Below are 26427 nucleotides of genomic sequence, written 5' to 3' on the forward strand. Positions count from 1 at the left end.
CACGTGTACGTCGTATTTTTTACGTTGGTAGGGGTGGTATTACTCTAAGCCTTAGCAATGTAGAATTCAAATGTGGCCTTTCAGTCTCAGTTCTTGTTAAGCATTGAGCTGAGCATTAAGAGTGCCAGATTGATACCATGCATATTTGGACATGTCAACCATGTCTTTCTTTTTTGGAAAAACACTGTGAATGTACATTTACAAACATAAATGTATTTCATTTATATTTCTGAAAAAAAGTAATCATTGAGAGCTAGTGGAATCGAAGCCAAATGCCTTGTTTGTGCGCACAAACCTGGCAAATAAATCTGATTCTCACTCCAATGGGGTGAATTCAGGTATATTAGGTTTTTGTGATTACAACTCCTGAGTACTATTTTCTTTAAAGATTAACACAACATGTGACACATCTTTTAATTCTTTGAGATGTTGAATCATTTTATACAAAAATAAATAAGTGTATGTGATATTTGTGAAAGGATGGCTAATTTTAAGTGACATATTTGGCCATTGGGATAGTATGTTTTATCATATTTAATGTACACAAGTCCTTTGTCAAACCTTATTGGTGGGAAATCATCTGACCACACAGTTGAGACGGCATAAAAACAAGTCTCTCACTACATCTACTTAAAAGTTGCCTTTAGAAGACATTTCTGTGATTCTGTGTTGATATGTTTGTTACAAGTCCCACTTTTAATTTGACTTTTAAGTCAAAGTTTAAGTTTAAAGCTGTTCTAAGTTATCGAAACCATGCTATCTTAAAACACTACAATGTATATGGTGATTTGATTGAACAAGAGCATGTGGTAATGGAAAAAAACAATGTATATCGAATTTGATATAAATATTCATTTACACAGATATCCATTCAATCATGTATTTATTTATTGAATTGTGACACTCCTGGCCCTCAATTCTGAACAACTTGTCATCTAACACGTGGAAAAGCGCTCAAATAATGTCCCGAATGAATTCACTACTATAACTTATAAATCCCCACTTTTCCTTATTCAGTGAAAGCAGCACCGGTCACGCTCCACTGCGCATACTCGAAACACTTTGGTACGAGCGGTAACTTCACAGGGAACCTTGTCCGTTCCTCCGCCTGTCGCCCACATCATCATCATCATCATCATCATCATCATCATCATCACCAGCAGCAGCAGCAGCTGAAGCATCATCGGCAGCAGGATCAGTGTGATGAAGCAGCAGAGGAGGGAGACCTTTCTGCTCTGAGACTCTGGATCAGCCCGCAGACAGGTAGCTTTTCTTCCCTCATTAAACCAAACGTCCCGTTCATAGATATTTTCATTTCTTGCCTTGTTTTACTTATCAAGCTCATTAAAAATGTTTAAAAATAAAAACAAGAAAAATATATTATGATGACAAACTGTAGGAGGTATTTGAGATTAATGTTGAGTTTTTCAGCCTCTGTCCTGAGCTCATATTGTTTCTATCAACAATATTCACTACCTACCTGTTGTACATTAGTTAGCACATTACTTGTGCTAAAAACCCAGTCTAGACATTTATATAACATTTTCCAATTGATGTGCATGCTTTGCAGAAAAATTTCTGTGCCACTGAAATATCAGGGGATGTGTGAAGTGGGGCAACAAATAGAAAAACTCCACCTATCTTCAATTGGAGGACAGCACTGAGGCATTTCAGAGGCAAGGGAAACAGCACTCCTATTTTTGGGCAGAGTGAAATTTTCTTTGTGGCCTATATCTCTCAGGATTTAAGTGGGAAAATGGCCTTTCAGAAGGTGTTTCTGTTCAAAGCACCGATTTAAAGGGATAGTTCTGAATTTTTGAAATTAGATTTTGTAAAAAGGTTACATGCAGTTAACATATTACCTGCAGGCAAAAGATTCTTAATAATTCTGTTGATTGTGTAAATATTTTTATATGTGCATGTTTTAACTTTATTTTTTTAAATATTTATTAATTATTTTTTTAATTAATTAATTAGCTTCCTTCCACAGTACAAAAACATGGCTGTTAGGTTAACAGGCCACTTTAAAACCTTCCTAGATATGAGTACATGCATGGCTGTTTGTCCTGTGTGTCCCTGTATTGTTCCCCTGCGATGGACTGACGACCTGTCCATATACTCAGCCTCTCGCCCAATGACTGCTGTAGATAGACACAAGGCCCCACCCCCCAGGAAGTATATTACATACATTTCCCACAAAACAATACCTCCATGTAACAGCATGTTTGGTTGGGAAATGTATTGACGGTCCTTAGGCGAACCAGCATCTGCAGCTGCCCATAATCAGACTGCCTGCATCGGATCAAATGGGAAGAAGACCTGCTGAACCTGTGGAGCACAAAGATCCAAAAGTCCGCTGTTTTGCGCTTTGAAGTCCTTGTCCTTGTTAATTCCGTGCCTGAGACAAAAACGTCCTCATAAAGCCCAAAATGTTAATTTCTTCATGCAAACGTTGAAGCAGAACCAGTCCAGACAGCAGTGTCTCTCCTCTCTGCTTCTCCCTGCCACACACCCCTCACATCAGAACCCCTGAACCTTATTTTATAAGTTCTGGCTGAGCTGTGGTCCAGTTAATTATCCCAGTGGATCATTTTAGACAAAAAAACAAAAAAAAAACATAAATAAGACATTCTTTCATATACAATAATGCAAATATTATTAGTATTTATTTATGTTTTTATTTTCGATTTAATTATTTATTTTGTATCGTTTCACGCAGACTACTTTAATGTGACAATGTCGCACAGTGATGTTAATAGCAACACAGCCGCTACACTGCCTGGAGGCGGTGCTTCAGTTGCCATAGCTCCAGCTGTCAGTGGGTCAGTGGAAACACAACTGGTACCGTACTGAGTAGAGTGAAACCGAGTGGAGAGGGGCCGTGCCATTTAAAATGAGCCAGTGGAAAAGGAGCATATGTGGACAATGGATGAATGGATGGCTGGATTTTTTTAGTTTTGCTTTTATTTTTAAGAGCACTTGCTGGTGAATGTTTTTCGAACATTAATAAAGTGACTTATTTATTCTATTTTATTCTTTTCCAACTCTATTGGTGTCTTCATTTAGGACAAATCAAAATTATTTGGTCCAAGAGGCTGAAGTTAAGAGCCCATCCAGGAGGGGCTGATTTTCGATTCAATGTTTTTGGACCAATCCCAAAAACCCTGAAGCAATTTATGCAAATGGTATTTCAGGAACCCTTGAAACACTGTCTTATCTGCATTGGGCAGTTTTTTTAAAATTTTTTATAAAGAAGTCTGTGATTATTTATAAAAGGAAATGGAAATAGTTAGTGCACCACCAGTGATCCTCCGATGTGAAACACTTATTGTTAACAAAACATGTAAAAGTATTTGCGGTCACAGTCACCGTTTGAGCACATGAAGTAGGCTAAAGGATCTCATTAAGCAACATGTTATATTCCCTGATCTAAAGATATTCAAGAACAGATGACAAGCAAAGTCATTGACATCAATCAGTGTGGAAAGCTATTTCTAAGACTTTGGGACTTTGGTGAACCACAGTGAGTGTCATTATCCACTGCTGAGTGACGCACCTACCAAAATTACTCCAACAGTGACGACTCATCCGTGAGGTAACAAAAGAACACAGAACAAGTTCTAAAGCACTGCAGGCCTCACTTGCCCCACTGACGGTCTGCATTCATGATTCTCTGTTTTGTATTTGCATTTTTAACCTTCTATAAAATTCTTTTTTGTTTTTATAAAACTAAAAGCTTAACTGGGGACAGAAATTGTAAATTAGCTTAGGCTAACAGTGTTAAACTATGCAGTATCTATTATTATTGAACATTTGGGGCCCCATGGCTGAGTGGTAGAGAAGGCTCACCATATGCAGAGGCTACAGTCCTCAATGCAGTTGTCAACGGTTCGATTCCTGGCCCTGGGACATTTGCTGCATGTCTTCCTCTTCTCCCTGTTCTTTTTCCTGTCCAGATACAGATGATTGAAGAGGCAACTGTGGCTCAGGTGGTAGGGATTCATCTTGTAACTGGTGGGTTGCCAGATTTTCATATAAAGAACATTATATCCAAATTTAAACAAGGTGGCGGTGGTAGTGTAATGGTCTGGGACTGCTTTGCTGTTGAGGACCTGGTCACATTGCCTTAATTGATGGTACCATGAATCCTGCTCTCCAGTAATAATATCCATAATGTGCAGCTATCACTTCATGTGTGTACTTGGGTTCTGCAGCAGGACAATGCTTCAAACACGCAAGCAAGTCCCCCTGTGAATTGTGGCCCGGCATGGCCATAAATCCAGTGGAGGTGTTGTTTTCATGACCTTAAACAGACCATTCATGCTCATAAACCTTTTAATGTGACTGAATTAAAACAATTGTGTAAAGAAGAGTTCACCAAAATTCGTCCTTCATAATGTAAAAATCTCACTGCCAGTCATCTCAAACGCTTGATAGCAGTTGTTGCCGGAGGGCCTGGAAGAAGGAGACTCAGAGTGGGGGTACAGTCTTGAGGAAAATGGCTTTTTTCCTGAGCTCACTTAGGATCCCCCCAGATGGGACCTGCAATAAAGAGAAGAGGTAAATAATGAGGAAGAAGGGATGTGGGGATGGCAGTACAGGGAGGAAGTAGGGATGAGGTGAGAAGGGGTTGAAGGTAATGGGGTCTGGGGATGAATAACGTGACAGACTGTGAGGTATGGGTGAACTGGGTAGAAGTAGACTGGAGGGTAATTAGAGGTGTGGTTTGGGCATGGCCCTGGTCTTTAACCTAATTTTCATATATTAACTATGGTTTACCTTAATAAGAAAAATCAGCATTTAAAAACTGCATTTTGTATTTATTCAGGTTTTTTTTTTTACTGATATTGAAATGTGTTTAATCATCTGAAGCATGTTAGTGTAATGAAACAATCTATCTAATCTATTACAGGGCAAATACTATTTCTCAGCACTGTCTCATTGATTTTGTTTTAGTCACTTTGACTGGAAAATGCTTTACATGTTCCGTTCTTGGTACTTACTGGTTTCACTCAGGAAGATCATTGGTGTTTCACTGCCTTCTACCCCCATTAAAAATAACCAATGTATTCTGTGTAAATACACAGCTGTACACGTGCGAATAGACAAGGTTTTCTAAAATAATATTTGCATAAACCAGTTTATGGTTCGGAGTTGTATTAAGATAGAAAAAGTCCTCGTTGGTTTTGGCCCCCACTCAGGCTAGTCATTTCAGAAACCAGGACCAACTGATCTGATGCTTTACTAAACTAAGATCTGCAGAGAGCTATTTATTGCAGGTAAGATATGACCTGCTTTAACAGAACCTCGCTTTAAAAATGAGGAACTATCTCTTTAACTACAAAACTAAAAGTGTTAGAAGTAAGACTTTAGTGATGTAAGAGAAGAGAACGGAGGCGTCATTTTCATAGTATTCCCTCAATACTCTGTATCTGCCAAAGAAAAGTAGTGAAATCAACTGGCCGCCAAAAAGCCTTGAAGGGTTTCTGTTTATAAAGTCTTCACTGTGTTAAATCTGCTGATGGGCTGATGAAAGAGGACAAATTGTTGTTTGAAAAGCAAAATGTGAAGATTATGAGAAAGACTGTGGGTGATGGTCTAAATAGGTTCTGAAAAATTGGTGGGCCGTGTGCTTCAGATGTAAACTCATTCACTCATGGGTTCTCTGCATTTTTATTTACTCATAAATAAATCTTGACATAATATTAACATAAGATGTTGAACATATTTTACTTGTTGAAGTTTCTACAAAGAAAACCAGTAGATGGGATCAGCTGAAATGGATCACATTTTGTTTTTTGATCAGAAAGACATGAGCTCCAAATTACAAATTTCTCATTATAACGTTCTCATAATTTAATGAAATACCAGAGAAAATGCAAGCGTAACCAGAGTTTTCTCCAGCTGTATGGAACATTGAGTAACAAGGAAGGTCACTACACTTTTCCCTCACTTAAAACAAAGATAAATGTGACTGTTTAGAAATAATTCTAGTTGCAATAAACTCGGGTATTCATGCCGTGAACACTAAACTAGTTCCAACCATCTCTCTTATTGAGGAAATGCTGTTTAAAAACTACAGTTAGCTGGCCACAGGTTCTGGAGAATTTCCTGACTTATTAATAAACTCATTAGTTTTTTATACTTGTGTTACTGTATAAACAGCAGAATAGTTTTTTTTTCTCTATAATTGTCACAATATGGTTTTAAATTAAATAAAATAATTGCAGGGATTTATGGATTAACAATGTTTCTTTCTCATCTAACAATACATTGATGATAATGGTGGTCCCTGTAAAACTGACTGTATTGTTTGTCTTGTTGAATTTTAAAGACTATCTTTATCATTATCTTTGTGATTTTCTACTTGTAGAGAAATGATCAAAACTGTTTTATTACCTGGCACTAGTTTATGTATCAAAGTCAAAATAACATTGAACAAATTTTTAGATAACATTGTTATTACCCTATTAACCAATATATAAAAGGGGTTGAATCATGTCATTCACTTTTGCATTAGATTTTGTGTTATTACGATGATATTATGTAGTATTTTAGTCAAGATTTTCATACCATTAGAATTCCATAATTGCATTTGCCAATATACAGCCTATCACACTTTTTCTATTTCATATTGGGCTTCTTTTTTAAGTATTTGTACTTAATGGTGAGGGCACAGGCATCACAATCCAGTGCATACAGTCAGACATGAAATATATTAGCTACAGAGGCCCACTGCTCTCCTCCAGAAGAGAATAGGGCCTCTGTAGCTAAAATGAATAAATGAAAATGAATAGATGAAAACCAATAGATGAAAGTACTATCCAAAGCAGTCCTCATGGTTACTGGTTACCTAGTACCTAGTTACTTTGCCACACAGCACATTAGCAGATTTGTCCTCTTTTCCCCAGATATTTGTAGGCATGGCTCTTCCGCTCTGATCTGAAGTAGTATCAGATTAAGTTCCTGTCCCGACCAAGAGATTTTCATTAACTGGTTTTTCAACTGGGTGACTACACTTTCTGCAGAGCTCTGTTGTTGGCCTATTGCCTGTGGCACTGCAATAAAGCTGCTTTAAAACATTGTGATTGAATATGTTGCCTTGATAAGAGAAAGGGCAATGCTTCTTTAATGTCAGCACCGTGAACATGATAAACAGCCAAACGTCTTTGCTCCAAACAAGAGCCACATGTAACATTTGAAAATAGGTAAGGGAGGGAAGTTTCGAGCAGAACTTCTCCATAAAGCCAGAGAAACCTCTGGTCCTTCCTGAACTTTCTCTAACATTTTACAAAAGGAACTTTAAACCATAGGAATAGTATGACAGAGGATTTTGGTAGTTTTAAATCTGTAACTTTTTAAGCGGTATAACTTGAGCGTTAGCAGTAGGTGGTAGTGTTACCATGTCTGTACCATGGAATTGTTCAGGAATTGTTTTGCATCAGTACTACTCTACTAATACCACCCATCTAATCTTTCTGCAAGTCAGTGCTATAAAACATGCAGTTACTGGATTAAAAGGAGTCTGATCTGACTCATACATAAATCAAGATCTTGAACTATCCCACTCAGTTACATTCTGCCATGGCAATCTGAGAATGTGTTTCCCCAAATATTGACAAAAATACCCTTTAAGTAGACTATGTTTTTTTAAGAGCATATTCTGTAGGAGCATGAAATCATGGTGCACTAACTATTGTATATCTAAGATTTACAAGTTGATGCTCTTTAACTTCCAGACAGCTAGATTTGAGCAATTTAAAAATAATTACCAGTCTTTAAAATTCCTAATTTTAAATTATTTTAGTTTTACATTACAGGGGTAACTGAAGACCCAAATTTACAGTAAATTAACAAATGATTGTATTTACATTTTCCCCATTCATGTTCATTGTAATGTAAAAAATTGGGATCACAGCTGTGGTGATCTGTAGCTTTAAAATAAATTCCATAGCATTTCATCACTGTAGGTTTATTTAGTTAAATGTAGCCTTGGGTCCGTATGAGATTCTCATAGAATAATAACCTTGACCAAAAATACCTTTGGTCAAAACATCACTTTTATTTAAAACAGAGAAGTAGTATTTATTCTTATCATATTCAAATACCATATATTTATTGATTTTTATACATAAAATATATACTTTATAGAATAAAAACTCACTGAATTTATTACTAGTTTCTGACTCCTTTTTTGACATAATTAAATTTTTGCCAGTCTGCTCCATATGAAGTAACACGGACAAGATAACAAGCAGATATTAACTAGCTGTAACATCTGCTTCGGTATCCAGCCTGGAGTCAGCTGCTTAACAAATATGCCACTTGTAGCTTGCACACTGTGGTTTTAGAATCTTACTTCAATAAGATTGATGGATGGATTTCCTTTAGTTTCCACACCAATCTACGTTTTAACTTCTGGAAATATTTACAAATACCCTTTACTTATTTTTTTTAACCAAGGGAAAAGATGTTAGCCTTTTTTCAGCCAGCTGACAGCAGTGTGCAGCAACAGGTGGCTGCATTGGTGTATACTCAGTACAGAAATGTTCACCTTTCCCTCTTTTGGCAAGTGGTATTTTGGCATTAAAAGGACTTTAAACTGTAGAAATGATAATTTAACTGTACTTAAATGATAATTTTTCAAAAACCTTAGTATTCTAAGGTTCTGAAACCATTTGTATAGTGGATAGCTGGATTAATAGCCTACTGAAGCCTACTGAACTGTGTAAATTTATCAGTACACTAGCTATCTGTTTTGTATCATATTATGTCTTTAACCACAGGTACATGGAACAAATCAAATCACTGTTGATCCTGCAAAGGAAAGCTATGATTAGGTAATAAAAAGCAAATAATGTCAGGTGTTCAGAGTAATGAATTCTGTGCTTTAGTAAACCAAATACATCACAGTCATTAATATATGTATGAACCTGAACTAGTTTTAGTAAGTCAAACTTTTTCATTTTTTTAAATGTTATATTAACAGTATCTTATTAACATTTTATTTTCTCTTATTTAATTTAATTTAGTTACCATTTTATGGTAACTGAATGACACTGCTGTTGTCAATTTTATTACCAGTGTGTAGCAGTTTATTAGTAGGACTGCTGCTAGTTTATTATCAGAACCTGGTAACTTTACTTGATTCGGGGCTGTCAATAAAGTTACCTTAAAATGGATAACAGTGTTGTCAATAGACATTCAGTGATAATTATATAGTAATAGTACCACATATAGTAATATCTCAAATATGAGAAGTTATAAGCAAAGTGAGATCTGGAAAAAAACATTTTTCTGTTACAGTTGAACAGTACTTAAAATTAGTTTTTTGCATTCTCTGCAGATAATCAGCATGCACAATTGCAGAAATGCAATGTATAAATGTATGTTTTATGGCAAAACATTAATCTTACCCCTGTAATTGTTGTAAATGTTTCCCCAAACTTTCCCCAGGAGCAATACAAGCTAACACCTGAATACAAGATAAAACGTAGAGACGAATCGAGAATTCTGCTGTCTACCGCAAATGACGATTTTCGGATTTTCTGATCAGTTAACGCACCACACCTGTATGCTACCAGGCTGCAGTAATCAAAACACTCTTTGGTGTGAAAAGGTGTGTAATTGAGTTAGGAAGATGAAAAAAATTTGAATTTTTGAGTTTTTATTTATTTATGTATTATACAAAGCATTGTTGTTGGTTATCCAGGCAACTACAACAGGAAACTAGACTTGGTGATTGCGTGTCATTTCACTCCTTTACCACCATATTGGTTTGGTTTCTGACATGTTTGTGTGAGAAAAGGACCCATTATGCTTAAGTATGTCAGTTTGTACCCACTATGGGGACGTCTTGTCAAATTTGGAAAGAAGCAAACCTATTCAGAATCAACTTCAGCTCATAACAGCAATGCTGAAAGTTCCTCTGTTTTATCCTTTTCAGCTTTAAACTGTTGGGGAGCTTTCTGAATTTGGAAGTCTTAACAGCCTTTTGGCAACCTCAAAATTAAGGTAGGGGTCTACAATCATCAGGGAATACACACAGAGACTTATGTTTACCATCAGTATTGCTAACTGTGCTAATTGTGCTTATTGCTAATAAAATATGCTAAAGACAGTTCAAAATGTTAACTCTGTAATCATCTGTTCTTCTCTCACACACAATGCAATGTTACTTCTGCTCCGAATATTAATAATAAATAACTACTCACAGCAGGAAGTTATTTTGAATTCTGTTACTTATAGGTCCTCAAGAAAAACTGAAACCAGCTGAAACCAGTATTGGCAAATCAAAGCTTAACAAAAACAGTCTTTAACCAGTGCATCTATGACACTAGTTTAGTCTCATTGGAAACATGTGCTCTTCTTTTTGAGATATTTTCATCTATACTTACAATCTGCTGCTTTTTTGTATTTTGTAAATGGTAAACAGTCTCTGCATGCAACCCCAGAAATTCAATGTTATGATCACAACTGGTGCATACAACATTGGTTTCTTTGGTTAAGCAGCCCCTACTTTGGTTTTCTTCAAGCTTTTATGGGTGTTTAGATCCTCTCTCTCTTCTGACAGCTTTATTCCTCAGTTATCGATTTACTGTCTCAAAACAAAACATTATGTAAGACTTAAGTCCAACTTCTTTATAGCAAACATTGGTATCCATGAAGTGCAATAATTTACCAGTAAGCACTTAAAACACTTGCTGCTGGAATCTGACCCTATTGAAAAGGTGAATAGAAAAGTGTTTTCACATTTCATGTCTCTGCTGAGGCATAGGAGAAGTGGCTTCCTGTAAACACTAACCAAAACGTTTGCTGTGTCACGCTTGACCTCATCATTTAAATTCTTGAGTGTGTTTCGCTTCCTATCACCACAGAGCTAAAGCACTTTGCAGAAACATGATCAGACTAAAACCCTGTTCAGATCTCCACAAGCCTCACTGTATGCTACCTACTGAGCAGCAGACCAGAGAGCTACCAGAGTGACCTCGCTGATTCGGTCCTGGCAAACCAATACCAGCCTCGGATGAGGAATAAAAGCTTAATTGTCTCCTTGCTGAGAGATGATGATGAGGATGAAGGGCAGAAGCAATTCCAGGTTTCACAAAGAAGTCTCACAACAACACAGCCCCATCGTGGCAGTGGTAATTGCAGCGTAACAGCACACATGAATACCCCCAAATCAGCCCTCAAAGTGCAAAGTGCACTACTCACTCAATCAGAGGCATTAAATCTCAATCGCTTGTCCCCATGGCAACATCAACTGCCTGTCTGATTGTCGCAAAGTAGGGTCTCTGATAACTTGTCACATGAAAGGTCATGCTGTTACTCTCTGCTATGTTATAGAAGGAGGATAAGTGTTTCATGAATATCAGTTTAAGAGCAGTGTTCATTGAACAGTATGAGACTAAACCAGGTGGTTACTCCATGTTTTTACTTACTAACCTGAACAGGATCACAGAAGTCCTGAAGATTCTCCAGCTGTCAGTGGGTATGAGTTGAATTCACCATGATTGTGACTTGGAAAGCAGTCTGAAGAAATTCTTCAGGTTTAAAAACTGTATTATTAACATCATCCAAAACCTTGCCCTCAGCAACAAGTAATGCACTTTTGATCAGTTCTTTTAGTTTACAATCAATTTAGAATGGTAGATCAGTCCAAAACAAATTAAATAGCTATCTTCAGGCTAATAGAGCTTTAAGCATATTGTTAGGCTAACTTGTTCTATCATTTGTATGATTTATCATAGTTCATGACACTCAAAGTGATGATTTTGGCTGCAGCAAGCAGTAAATGACTAGTATTATGCAGAGACCCTCGAGGGACAAAAAAATTCATACCCCCCCCACCCCCCTCCCCCTTTTTTTTCTCAACAAGGTAATTTCAACATCTTTGGTCATAATTAGGCACAAAACACTATGAAAATGCATATAAGACAGGAGCAGCGACTGCATACATGTTAATGTTCTAGCATATCAAGCTGGCAGCTGGCTGTTGTTACTCCACAATTCAGGGTCGGTGATTGACCACCTCCTGTTGCTTCTGTGGTGTGAGTGGGCTCGTTGGCAATAATTAGCCATTGTTGCTGGTCAATCAACACTGGCTATTACTTGAGACATTACTGAGTAGGCTTGTGAATAATGATGTCAAAATGGTTCCTGAGTAATAGGAGTGAATAAAATGAAAATATTTTGAACTAATTCATAAGCTACGAGTGAATGCAGGTCACACAAGGGAGCCTAAACATTCATCTTATCACATTAGGCAGCTTGGGCATAAAAACTATATCATCAGCAAAGAATCTGAATTCATACCAGTAATAATGTATATGTGTTTTTCTTTTAGGATGGCGGATGTTATGAACTCTTTGGAACCTGGGACGGAGGACTTTAGTGGAGGAGCAGGAGAGCAAGACTCAGTATCCTTCCATGTGTGTGTGTGTGTTTGTGCTATTTATTGATTAAGAATTGATATTTCAGACAAAAATGAAAATAATTTATATTTGACATAAACCAATCCAATAACATCATGTTGAAAACTTAAATATAGCTGACATATCACAAATAAATCACTACTGACTCTTAAGGACTATTTTATTATTTTTGATTAACCCTGTTGTAACCCTGGGAACGTTTTAATAGCCAGTTATTTGGTTAGTGCCAATAGCATAAAAGATTGATGATTTGGATCAAGGTTAAATTTTCTACCTGACTTCTCATCTCGTCTTTACAGTTTACCCTTACACTGCACAGATAGGACCCTTGGCCCCACTCAAATGAGATTCTACGGATATACAATACGTTTCCATCACATTAGATTATACCTGTAACAATCTGACTTGATTTTTTTCACAAAATTACAGATTTCAGCACTACTTGGCAGCGGAGCATATATAGGGGTGTAAACTGAGCCTTTCTGTTTTATTTTGTTGTATTATTACATAAAAATAAAACATTTTATCAAAACACAAATAATCTGGATGAACCACATACAGAAAGCAAATATTTCACTCCTCACTTCATAGAATAGTCTTTTAGTATTTTTCTTGATAAAATAGGATTTGCTTTTATTACAAAAATGGCAAAGATTGTAGTAATTTTTAACTGCCTAAAAGATTTAGACATTGAAAGTGAAAAAATGATAGAGTTTTTTTCTACTTAGCATCCTAAGTGTGAGTTTTTCAAGGTCAGAGGCCAAAGGTTTAATTAAATGAGCAGTCAGAAATCTAGTAATAGGGATTAGAAGAACTGGTATATTACAATATGAAGCCATGCCATGTATAGGTCAGTAAGTATCTACTGTAATTCCACCTGGACAAGCTCCTCTGTGAGGTGGTTCAGAGGTGAAAAAAAAAACAATTTCTTGAGATACCTATCTTGCCTGCATGCATAGTAAATGCTACATGTGGTCAAAAAATGTATTCGGTTACATATGGTGGTGGCAGTATCATGCTCAGAGAATGATTTTCTTTACCAGGATCAGGGAAGCTCATCAGAGTTAAAAGCATCTCTTAAATCCTGTTGTATTCTTTTCAGTGGAGCTGACATTATATGGTAAAAATGGTAAAAGGCCTGAACTTGTACAGCGCTTTATCAAGTCCCCAGAGAGCTTTACACTACAATCGGTCATCCACCCATTCAGACACTGACAGTGGTGAGCTACAATTTAGCCATAGCTGCCCTGGGGCAGACTGACAGATGGTGGTGCCATACAATTGGCACCACCATCTGACCACCATCAGCAGGCAAGGATGGTGAAGTGTCTTGCTCAAGGACACAACAACTGAGAAAGACAGAGCAGGGGTTCGAACTGGTAACCCACCGGTTACGGCACAAACCTCTACCACCGTTGCCAGGGGTATAATTAAACACAATTATTCATTATTTCATTGTCAGGAAAATGAATGGGACTACATACAAGGACAGCAAGACTTTCTCGAAAGAAAAGACTTGAGACTAGGGTGGAGATTGCATTTTTTAGGAGGACAAAACCCCAAAACATACAGCCAGATACAATGGTTTGGTTTAGATTGAAGCACATTTATGTGGTTAAAAGAATATTTCCAAAACAGCAAACCTGATGTTCTTCACCGGTTCTTTTGGTTGGGGAAGTAGCCTTTGGTTCCATTTGAATTACTTTCCACTGGTCATATTATGGAGCTAGGCTTATTCTAGCTTGTTATTTAAATACTGCCTGCACTTTGTCACTCATGATTACTCCCACCACAGCTCTACCACACATTACCATACAGGACTAGCTCAGAAAAGCATGAAAACATACAAAATGACATTGAGTGATGGAGTGATTGAGGACATTAGTTTTGTGTTCCACGCTGTAGCAATGTCCGTAAAAACAGGACGGAAGTCAGTGTTTATTCAGCTCCTGTGATAAGTTGCTGTCCCTCATTGTGCAGCTGAGAGATATCTTTATATATCTGCAAGCAAAACATACATTCACAACAAATATAGTTAATGTACAAAACGTACATCTAGGGGGAACTTATGAAAACCACAACAAATATAGAGTTGAAAAATAATGTCAGGTGCTGAAAAGAGAAACAACACATCCGGTAAAGAAGTACTTTGAATTTCTTGAAGGTTCTGTGAAGTTATTGTCAGTAATAGTTTATTTACCATTACCTATAGTAGAAAGATGTCATATCACATTAAGTTTGAACAAAAGTGAAGAAATAGTCAGTGCTATGGAAGGCTAATAGCTTGTCAGAAATGAGACATTACTTTAGGCGATTTTAAAATGTAAAACAACTAGAACTGAAAAGGTTCATATCTGTGGGATGCAACACTAAAACATTAAACATCTACACTTTAAGACCATCGTTGGGTTTGTTACTGTTTTATCAGCTGAACAGCCTCCGTGTTACTGCACCATTATTCATCAGGCCTTTTTACATGTATTGATAGCAGAGTGAAATTTGGGAATTTGTGTCAATCTATAAGTTGTGCCGAGGACTCGAGGATGGCATGTTTCTGATCTTTTCTAGGTCTTGCAGTTTTTTGGAAATTAAATAGTCAATTTGAGTTGTTCAAAGTAGCTAAAAGCTACAAAAATGAGAGTGCATTTCTGGTTAGCTGTTAGTCTTACACTAATCTAAGAATTTGTTCACTTTTCCGCAAACTCATGGCGATATGTGCGATGGAGTATTAGGGCTAAGAGATTTTTTTTATTTATTATGAGAATGAAGTTGTAACATTATGAAAATAACGTTGGAACAGTATGAGAAAAAAGTAATGACAGCTCCTCTTCCACAAAACAAGCTATTTCCTTCAAGTCTGTGTGGTTGTTTCTTCGAAACAGACACAGTCGTTTGCACGGTCCTTTCAAAGTCCAGATACTGGTAATAATTTGATGCTGATGTGCTAAAAGATTAAGAATGTCTTTATTTGTGAAACCAATATTAAAGTATAACTTCTCAAGAGGCTCAACATTCCTCATTTTAATGCATGGAAGACACAGATTACCTTCTTGTAATTGTTAATTTTCACTTTATTCTTGGAAAATTCCGACCTTATTCTCGTAATATTACCACTTTATTCTCGTACTGTTCCACGTAAAGTATTACAGATAATAACGTCACAGAACCTCAAAAAAATGAACTCTCCCTTTAATTTGAATGCAGGCACATATGTCCTAAGATGTTGTCCACAGACGTGTAGTTCTTCTTCTTTAGCTAATATATTGCAGCCACATAGTGGTAGAAGTAAAGCATTACATTCAGTTGCCAGCCTTGCAGAAAAAGGTTTTTTATTACTTCTGTCCTATAAAAAAGCAAGAATCTTAAGATTTACAGGGAGCTATTTTCAAAACAATGGGTAAGGTCAACCAAGCTTTGTTTGAAGTTGTTGAATTCCTTCAACAAAAAGACTAAGAAGCTTTTAAAAAATTGTTCCAATTCCTACTTATTAGCAGTTCTAGTAGCACGTCTCTGTGAAAATGTTTGTGTGTTGTGTAAACCTGTGTCTTGTGTATTCCTATGTCTCTATTAAAAAAAATAAAGTAAATAAAAGATCTAAGTATTTCTACCTCTAACTATCACAGCCGCTATTTTGACGGCCCTGTTATTTACATTGATTTTTGTACGCGCGAGCTTTGCCTAGCAACTGCCACTCTAGACGCAGTCTGAGAAGGAGATTGCTAGCATCCTACAAATGACTTTTAGAAGTCATTTGTAGAAATGCTTTAAACATTAGATGAGTGTGATTCTGTGGGCGAGAGAGATTCTGACGACTCTTGGTCAGTATTCAGTTCCAGTGACAGCAAGTCAGAGAGTGAGCCTCCCCCGGCTAAAAAACGACGAGTCGTCCCATCAGCAGGAGGTGGTGACACATTATTTCAAGGGAGTAAAAGACTAGTCTGTAAGAATGTAAGGATTTTATCATTTTAGGCTATAGTTTACAGATTAGTAAACTAATAATCTATATACTATTTATATAGCAATAGTGCCACAATCAGCGCAGGTTCAGAGATAGGGAGACGAGCCAGGTGCCCAGCTATAAATCCAGCAAACCAGCTCACAGGCAGAAGAGAAACTTCAAATCAAGGTACTGATAATGGACAACAAATTAACAATAAGTTAGGCCACAGATAGGTATAGAAGCCCAGTAACAACAATCTATTCCACGCTTTCCAGCATTTTCATCACAAGTCGAGCGCACACCTGAGAAGGAGGAGGAGATAGGAAAGAATGGCACTGTGTGGACAGTGGTAGGGGAGAAGAAAAAAGAGGGAGGCGTCAGAGCCAGAACGCGTTGACAGAGGCAGGGGGACCCACCACAAATGCAAAGCACCAGATCCAAGATGCCCAGACCGCATTCCTCTGCTTACTTGCAAAATGCTCATCCATGTTCAAGGCTGCACTGTGGCTGAGGCCCACAGAGTTTTAGGAGATGATTGCTCCTTGGACATGAGTGTGGATGAGCTGAAGGCGTTTTTAGCATTAGTTTATGTATGCGGAGTAAAAGGTGGGCGTAACATGGACCAGTCCAGATTTTGGTCAGATTAGTAAAGCTTTTTTTTAATTGTACCCGATACACTGTGTTATTTTTCAATACTATTTATAAATAATAATAAAACATAACAGATTTTGATCAAATACTATTATTAATCCTTGTCAAAAGCGTCAAATTGATGGCCTTGGAATTTCTAGTAGTTTCAGAATTCTGGGAGTCCTAGTGTTAAACAAGTTTACATCAAATTGTAAAAGATAGCACAGTATCATAAAGATAACACCCTAATGCCTAGTGTATAGTTTATCTGCAAAAAAAAGTTGATTTGGGGTTTATTTCCTCTTTAATCCTTGGATTGAGAAAGTTTTAATCCTCCCAATATCACAAGCCTGGTGCTAACCTTACATTACAGTTTGAACAGATCCTTCCAGATACACATGAAAGGTATCCAAAGCTGACCAAGAGGCTTCCCTCCATTGTGGTGGAGCCAACAGATGCGGCTGAAGTGGAGAGCGGGGAGCTCCGCTGGCCACCGGATGAGCCTGGCTCCCCAGACGCGCAAAGTGAGAGACGGAGAGCTGACAATCAAACTGCAGGTGAGGAGGTGACAGAGGCTGATCTTGTTGTCACCTTGTATTTGACTCAGTTAGTGTTACTGTAGAAACCAAACTATACTAATACAAATAAATCAGGAAATTTGTCTTCATTCGATCTCTGGTTTCAGATATTTTTCAGTACAGGTTAAGTAAACAGTGAAACATGTGGATTAATTACACACAGACTGGTGTTTTCAAGCCTTTATTGAAATCATAAACTATGATGATTTTCCACTTACAGCCAATGAAAACACAACATTTAGGAGTAGAATTTTACATTAGATTTTACTACAGAAATATGGGTTTGATTAAAATATGTTTAAAAGGTTGTCTTAAAGGTTGTTATTTTCAAATAGTGTTTTTAAACTGACAAATGAGCCTCATTGGAATGCAGATTCTAACTTACTGAATATAACAGTATGTGATTTAGGTCTAGGCCAACAGAAATAGAAAAAAGCAGCTGTTTATGGAAAATGTAATTGTATTTTAAGGAGTCTGTAATGCCATTTGCTCTAACCAAGTCCCCAGAGCCTTTGGAAGAGAAACCAGCCCACAGCATCATAGTTTCCCAACCACACTTTACAGTGGGAATGAGTGTCAGAGAAAGTCCTGACAAAGTTTAGCAAACTCCATGTCTGTGATGGCAGGACAGAACTTTTTTTTCCTGGTATGCAGATAGTATCAGATGCAGATAGTGGTATGGTATGCAGATAGTAATAATTGGAGACACAGTCAGCTGTAGTTCTCTAACAGTGAGCTTTGGGTGTTATTTACCTCTCTGTTCACTGTGAATGATGGCAAGATAAATATGGATCCTTGTCCAGCTTTTTTCAGTTTCCTTTCACAGTTAATAGATTTACCTTTAAATACGGGCAAGTTTAAAAGAGTAGATATTTTCGAGCCATTTCATGACTTATGAATATCAAAGCTTATGCCGACGGAATGGCATGTTCTCTTGTCTTTCCCATTTTCTAAAGTGACTAAAAGAAATGGATATCCATGTCACATATTTATACCATAGAAAAACCAAAAACCATACCTTCATAAAACATGCATAGATGTTCTGATTAACTTAAATAATTAAAGAATAAAGTAAAAAAAATAGGCGAAGAGACTGTTAGGTGATCATAAGTGATATTTCTGTAAAAATAGTTTTTTCTTAATATGGGGTTTTAAGTCCCACTAAGTAAATGTACTCAACAAAACAAACAACAAAACAAACAAAATCAAAGCAGTATGAGAATATAAAACTTAAAGTGAAATTTGAGCATTTGAATTTGAACACATACTGTGGTATTCTGGGTAATTCCTTTTCTTAAATATGACCTGTTGTAGGCAGGTTGGTTTGATGAGAATTTCACTTTAAAGTATTTAATCAGTAACCAAAAAACCTGAATCTGACCTTTTATGAGTACAAAATTGTTATAGGTTATTCAGCCAACAAGAAAAAGGTGGACTCTTACCTCAGGGTAGGGGGTTAATCTCTGCCTCAAGCAGAGAAGTCGGAGTTTCTTGGTATCTTGTTCACGTGTGACCAAATCTAAAGGCTCCCACATAGTCAGGCGTACTGCGAGTGGCGTGGACTATCTGCGGATGTTTGAGGTTTCATAATCTAGCTGACCAATTTCCTACATTTCTGGTGACAAATTCCTACATTTCCCACACTCATCATTGGATGAGGAGGAAGAGCTAATTTGCCTTGTAGCTTTGGAAAAACAAAAAGAAAAGAAGGTGGTATATTAAATTACACCTGGGAAGAAGAAAGGGAATACATCTGTCAGTGTGGGCAGAGAGTGGCAGTGACAATGCGTGTCCACGCAACTGGTTGGTTGGAGCAGTATGCCCCATATACAATGGGACACACTGCTTTGTGCGGACATGTCAGGCGGACGTCCTCTTTGCAGGACTTAACGGGCCAAAATCTGGCTTTAATACAAGTCATTTTCAATTACAATGTTCAAAGCTAAGCATTTTCTTTATGAATCAGGAGAACAACACTTTTTTTTTTTTCTTCAAGTTTTGTCCACATATTTAAATGAAACTGCAAAAATGTGTTATGAAACAAATGTTTAAAGTGCCTGTGACATAGAATTTTAATGATAAACCCAATTACATTTATGGAAAGCAAACAAATAATAAAATATTTCAGAAAGTATTTGCTGCTGAAATGAACAGTTGTTGAGATATATGGTCATAAATTTCACTAAAAAGGCACTACTCCTTTGCGCTCTTTTATGATGTAGAAGGGGGACCCCGGCCCATAATCTGACTGCTGTTACAATGGATGATGACACAGACAGTTACAAAGAATCTGATGTTTTTAAAAAAATATTTCAGTTACTATCAGAAAGAGACAAAGCAGAGTCAGAAGAAGATAAACAGCTGTCATCAGATGACAGAGCACAAGTGCTGCAACTTGCGGACGACCATCCAATCATTTATAATTGACCAGAGTCAACTATAAATGATTCATACCCCACCAACAGGAAACAGAAGCACAACATCAGGATCATTGTACTCGTTGTCTTCCGCTTCATCTGGGACCAGGTTGCAGGGGCAGCAGACTCAGTAGAGACGCCCAGACCTCCCTCTCCCCAGGCACCTTCTACAGCTCCTCATGGGGGAGCCCAAGTCGTTCCTAGGCCAGCCAAGAGACATAGTCCCTCCAGTGTGTCCTGGGACGTCCCCTGGGCCTCCTCCCGGTGGGACGTGCCAGGAATACCTTCCAAGGGTGGGTGCCCAAACCACCTCAACTGACTCCTCTCAATGTGGAGGAACAGCGGCTCTACTCCGAGCTCCTCTCAGATGGCCGAGCTCCTCACCCTATCTCTAAGGGAGTGCCACCTGCAGAGGAAGTTTCTTACACCCGCTTGTATCCGGGATTTTGTTCTTTCGCTCATGACCCAAAGTTCACGCCCATAGGTGAGTGTTGGAACGTAGACCGACCGGTAAATCAAGAGTTTTGGTTCTCAGCTCAGCTCTCTCTTCACCACGAAGGACCGGCACAGCGTCCTTATTACTGCGGCATCCGCACGATCTGTCTGTCAATCTCCCGCTCCATTCTCCCCTCACTTGTGAACAAGACCCAGAGATACTTGAACTCCTCCACTTAAGGCAGGAACTCTCCAACCTGAAGAGGGCAAGCCACCCTTTTCTGGTCGAGAGCCATGGCCTTGGACTTGGAGCAGCTGATCCTCATCCCAGCCACTTCCCACTTGGCTGTGAACTGCCCCTGTGCATGCTGTAGGTCTCAGCTAGAGGGGGCCAGCAGGACCACGTCATCTACAAAAAAAGAGACAAAATCCACTGGTCCCTAAACCAGACCCCATCTGACCCGTGCCACGATGGACACGGTTGAATGTCTTCTCCAGGTCCACACAACACATGTAGAGCTGTTGGGCAAACTCCCATGAACCCTCGAGCACCCGCTAGAGGGTGTAGAGTTGGTCCAGTGTTCCACGGCCAGGACGAAAACCACACTGTTTGTCCTCAAGCCAAAGTTCGACTATCGGCCAGAAGCTTTGCCACCCTGGAGCTTTTTAATCACCTCATTGACTTCAGCCTGGGTGATGAAAGAGTCCATCTCCAAGTCCCCTGTCTCTGCTTCCACCAGGGAAGGCGTGATGGCAGGATTGAGGAAATCCTTGAAGTACTCCTTCCACTGCCTGATAATGTCCCCAGTCTAGGTCAGCAGCTCCCCACCCCCACTGTAAACAGGGTTGGCTAAGCACTTCTTCCCTCTACTGACACGCTGCGCGGTTTGCCAGAAATGCTTCAAGGCTGACTGGTAATCCTTCTCCATAGCCTCACTGAACTCCTCCCAAGCCTGAGTTTTTGACTCTGCCACAGCCCGGACGGCAATACGCTTGGCCTCACGGTGCCCGTCAGCCACCTCAGGAGTCCCACAAGCCAACCAAAGCTAATAGGACTCCTTCTTCAGCTTGGCATCATCCCTTACTGCCGGTGTCCACCACCGGGTTCGGGGATCGCCCCCGCGACAGGCACCGCAGACCTTACGGCCACAGCTGTGAGCGGCAGCATTGACAATAAAGGAGGAAAACATGGTCCACTCAGACTATGTTTTCAACCTCCCCCTGAATCTGGTCAAAGCTCTTCCAGAGCTGGGAATTGAATACATCCATGGCCGGGAGCTCCACCAGACGTTCCCAGCACACCTTCATTATAGGCTTGGGCCTGCCAAGTCTGTCCGGCTTCCTCCTCTTCGAGCGGATCCAACTCACCACCAGGTGGTGGTCAGTGTCCAAGACATGCGGCCGAAGGTCTGAAGACATGACTACAAAGTTGATCATCAACCTCCTGCCTAGGGTGTTCTGGTGCCAAGTGCACTGATGAACACCCTTATGCTTGAACATTGTGTTCATTATGCACAATCCGTGACTGGCACAGAAGTCCAATAATGAAACATCACTTGGGTTCAGATCAGGGAGGTCATTCCTCCCAATCACGCCCCGCCAGGTGTCACTGTCATTTCCCACGTTGGTATTGAAGTCCCCCAGCAGAATGGTCCCATAGAGGGGCACTATCCTGCACCCCCGACAGGGACCCTAAGAATGGCGGGTACTCTGCACCACCACTCGGCCCATATGCCGAAACGACAATCACCCTGTCCCCGACCCAAAGGTGCAGGGATGCGACCCTCTCATCAACCTGGGTAAACCCCAACTAGAGACGGCTGGGGGGGTGACAAGAAAAGCCACCCCAGCCCGCTGCCTCTCCCCGCAGGCCACTCCAGAGTAGAGGTGAGTCCAACTCTCTCTCTCTCTAGGAGCTGGGTTCCAGTGCCCACGCTGTGTATAGAAGTGAGCCTGGCTATTTCTACCCGATATCTCTCAATCTCCCACACAAGCTCAGGGTCCTTCCCCTCAAGCAAAGTGACATTCTACGTTCCTACAGCCAGTTGGGGCATCCGGAGATCGTATCGTCAAGGTACCCACCTTTGCCCGCTGTCCGATCCTCTTTGCATGGGTTTCTCGTGGTTCCCCATGAAGGTGGTGGGGCTACTGGGGGATGGCCTCACATCTCTTGTTCAGGCTGGGCCCGGCCAGATCCCGCGGGGAGCAGCCCAGCCACCAGGCACTTGCCTACGAGTCCCGACCCCAGGCCTGGCTCCAGGATGGGACCACGGCTCTGCCGTATCGGGTGACATCAAAATATTTCACTAAAGACGGACTAGATCACGCTATATTAATAAATACATGCATATATTTTTATATACAAGTGTATATATTAGCATTTTTTTATATTACATGTTACATTAGAGTTCCTATAATTATATATACATGGTGACGCAGTTGGTAGCACTGTTGTCGTGGAGCAAGAAGGTCTTGGGTTTGATTCCCGGCTGGAGGTCTTTCTGCATGTTCTCCCCCATGCATGCGTGGGTTCTTACCAGGTACTCCGGCTTCCTCTCACGGTCCAAAAACATGACTGTTAGGTTAATTGGTCTCTCTAAATTGCCCTAAGGTGTGAATGAGTGTGTGCGAGGTTGTTTGTCCTGTATGTCTTTGTGTTGCCCTACGATGGATTGGCGACCTGTCCAGGGTGTACCCTGCCTCTTGCCCATAGACTGCTGGAGGTAGGCACCAGCTCCCCCATGACCCACTATGGAATAAGCGGTAGAGAAGATGAATGAATATTAGATTAAATCAGTTACTGGGCTAAATATATATATACCTTAACTAAGGTATTCTAAACTGAACAACTAAACATTAAATGCACCAAACTAAGCAACAAATCACCCATTGTAGAACAAAACATGTGAAAATATCTGGAGGCATAAAAGGAAATTTGAAGCAGTTTAACTTCCTTTTAATGAGTTTTTTTGGACTTGCTTCGACATTTATCACAGGCTTTTATTGTGCAATCTGCACATGCTTCTTGGAGCTCTTCTGGACTTTGCAGTGGACCGGAGCGGTACACAGAAAGGCAGAGGATGTCGTGACTGGAGGGCAGCAGAGCAGATATAGTGTAAATCCAGGGTTACAATATATACGGCAGTGAGTGAAACAACCGGAGGCAAAGCTGAGCTGCATGGAGCAGTATTAGAATCTTTAGAAAAACAATAAATGTACATGCGTGTACATTTATTGTACGCATATGTAATTTCTTATTTGAATAATAATTTATTTTCCCATCAGATGCACTGAACAGCATGACTGTAGCATCTGCTTTCATCATTCTCGTTCATGTGTAAGATATCGCGACCTCTGACATAATTTCTCTTGTGAATTTAGAGGTTTCTTGTTTGATGCAGTTTGCTGAAAAGTCCTCCAATCTCAACTGGCTGTGCTTGGTGGGACCAGCCCATCTGTCCCTCCTCAGTTTTCCAGCTCTTATCCAGGCAGCTCTGATCCTCTTTACCTCAGGAAAGTAGTGCAGACTATCGGCTGCTGTCGTAGTATTGCTGCCACCACCAACAATGCACCATTTCACCATATTAACGCTGTTTTTCTCGCAACTTGGCTTCAGCCTGAACCATTTATCATAGACTCTCACACAATGAATGACCAGAAACTTCCCCTTTCACGTCATTTCCGGGTGACTATGTATATGTTGTGTCATAGTTGTCTTTTATCACGTCTTTATTCCTAATATAATGTCAATGACTGTCCAATTTCTTCAGTATTAAAATGTTTTGTTTCAATTTTTGCATTTTTGGGAAAGCGTGTCACAGGCACTTTAATTGAGTTATATCAAGACAGAGAATAGACAAGCTAGCGCTAGCCTCAGACTCAGTTTCCTTGCTAGGGCTTCAAAAATTATTTTTGTGTCTGAATAGAGTAGACTAAACATAGTTGTTGGTGAAAAAAGAATAGAATAGAATAGAATAGAAATATCCTTTATTGTCCCACAGTGGAGAAATTCAGGTGTGTTAGCAGCAACAGAGAGGGAAAATGGAAGTAGAGTGTATAGTAAGGAAAAACATTTACAACATAAGAAGAATAAATACTGCAAAAATTATTTACAAAAAGCGCATTTGTAATCGTGTATGAGAAAAACAATACCACTCTATATACAAAAAATTTAAAAACTGTGCAAACAACAGCAGGGATTTAAACACTTATTGAGCTTGTTGGGATCAGTGATGGTTTTAAAATGTAACAGGAAAGACCTGTGATAATGCTTCTTTGTGCATCAAGGGTATAGCAGTATTTAGTGGAAGGATATTTCCAGTTATGCGACAGCTTCATGCATGGAGTGGGAGACATTGTCCAACAGTGATGTTATTTTTGCCAGTTTTTCTGTCTCCCAACACATGCTGCAGGAAACCTAAAGTTGCACAGGTTACAAGAGGATGTCACCCCCCCCCCCATCTGAAACATAATGTAGCTTCTCCGTGTTGTTTTACAGGTGAAGAGAAGTCAAACGCTAGAGTGAATGAGGAAGCTTCAGGGGTAGAGATCCAGGACTCCAACTGAACAAACTTATGAAATTCACTTTTACTGCAAGTCTGTTCAGAGTTGAATGAAAACAAACTTGATAGAAGAATGCCTAAAAAGAACAGACATGAGTAGGGAGGTAAAAGGAGGGTTGAGAAACAGATGTTTAAACCCCAGCTTAATGGGCTTGGAGCAGGAGTTGTGTTCCTTTTCATTCTTCTTTATGTTTTTTTACAGGGTAAAGTGTTTTTTTCTGACACAAGAAAGCCAATAAAAGAGACCAATATACATTCATCTATTTTCCACCACCCTGTGCTTTGTTTAAAATAACTTAAACAGTAAAGTTGGCTGCTTCAAAATAAATAAAAAAAATGCAATAACTCCAGGCAGCAATAAATGTTTTCATACCAAGAGTTTCTTCTAAAAAAATTCTTGTTATACCTCCAGCTTTTAATCCTGCTGGCTCATGTTTTTTTCTCTGGCTCCAAGCCCTCTGTCATCAGCACATCTGGTGTGGACAGATATCTCTAAATACTTTATTAAGTATTTAGCTCATGTGTGCCATATTATTACTAATGGTAGCTACTGTATTTTGTGCACAGTTTTACACACTTTAGGTAAAAAAAAAAAAAATCATTGTTACGTGATGACTGCTGTGGTAAAATGTAGTGATTATGGTCTCCCTATTCAATTTAAATAATAACTATGAGAATAAATATGTATCTTTTATTTGATGTTATACTATTCTATAATAAATGATATATGTAAAAACTGTCTCTGTTCCTTACAAATATACCTTTTTTTTAACCCTGTGGGTAACAAAGGTAGAGCTCAGTCTTATACTGGGTGCATAAGACAGGAAAGCTGGGCTTGATTAGGGCCTTTTAGAGGTCCTCACTCAATCAGTTTCACTTAAATGCCAAGGCAGGCTGAAGAAGAAAGAATAAAGCCAGGTTTCGGAAAACCTGCCAAGTGGATATTTAGAGCTCTTATAAAAAACCGAGTTTGATCACAGAATAACTGAAGCTAAACACAAAAACAATAGTATAGTTTTTAAGTATTTACGAACAATAATGTTAGTTTATAAGTTTTTAAACCTCATAGTGAGTATATTTAAGAAGGAAAACACGTTATCAAATAAAAAAGTAAAAAACTCCAATAATAGTAAATTATTGTTTGTATTTTTTTTAATGGTACTGACTTGAAGTAGCGCTGAGATCCCTGAAATTGAAGGGCATATCAGGGAAGTTCCAACTTGTGTATAAAACCTGTTTTGTGAGTGTTGTGGAAAGCTAGATTGATGACTTTGCAAATAAGGGGTCATATGATGACAGTGTATGTGTTTAACAGAGGAAATATAAGCTGTTGCTCAGTCTACACTGCTGATGTCTATTCCAATAATAAATGCCTACTTTTCCTTCACCTAATCTTTAGTCATTATTGAACAATGCTGTTGGATTAATCGT

The 26427-nt window shown here is 39.0% G+C and overlaps 1 protein-coding gene across 7 annotated transcripts; it reads left to right on the forward strand.

Annotated features, from left to right (window-relative positions):
• The first annotated feature begins 1059 nt into the window (after nucleotides 1–1059).
• Nucleotides 1060–26383, forward strand: LOC124884968 (LBH domain-containing protein 2-like). Of its 7 annotated transcripts, none has more exons than XM_047393041.1 (5): nucleotides 1060–1263; nucleotides 9947–10014; nucleotides 12347–12419; nucleotides 17378–17561; nucleotides 24933–26383. In XM_047393041.1, exons 3-5 carry the CDS (start codon nucleotides 12348–12350, stop codon nucleotides 24998–25000), a joined length of 324 nt encoding a protein of 107 aa, XP_047248997.1. In that variant the 5' UTR covers nucleotides 1060–1263; nucleotides 9947–10014; nucleotide 12347; the 3' UTR covers nucleotides 25001–26383. The 7 variants fall into 7 exon arrangements, with proteins under 7 accessions (XP_047248997.1, XP_047248996.1, XP_047249003.1 ...); XM_047393047.1 differs by having other exon boundaries at nucleotides 1065–1263; nucleotides 17387–17561; XM_047393042.1 differs by lacking the exon at nucleotides 1060–1263 and adding an exon at nucleotides 5265–5279.
• Nucleotides 26384–26427: the final 44 nt, after the last annotated feature.

Source organism: Girardinichthys multiradiatus, chromosome 19 (assembly GCF_021462225.1).
Source record: "Girardinichthys multiradiatus isolate DD_20200921_A chromosome 19, DD_fGirMul_XY1, whole genome shotgun sequence".
Lineage (NCBI taxonomy): Eukaryota > Metazoa > Chordata > Actinopteri > Cyprinodontiformes > Goodeidae > Girardinichthys > Girardinichthys multiradiatus.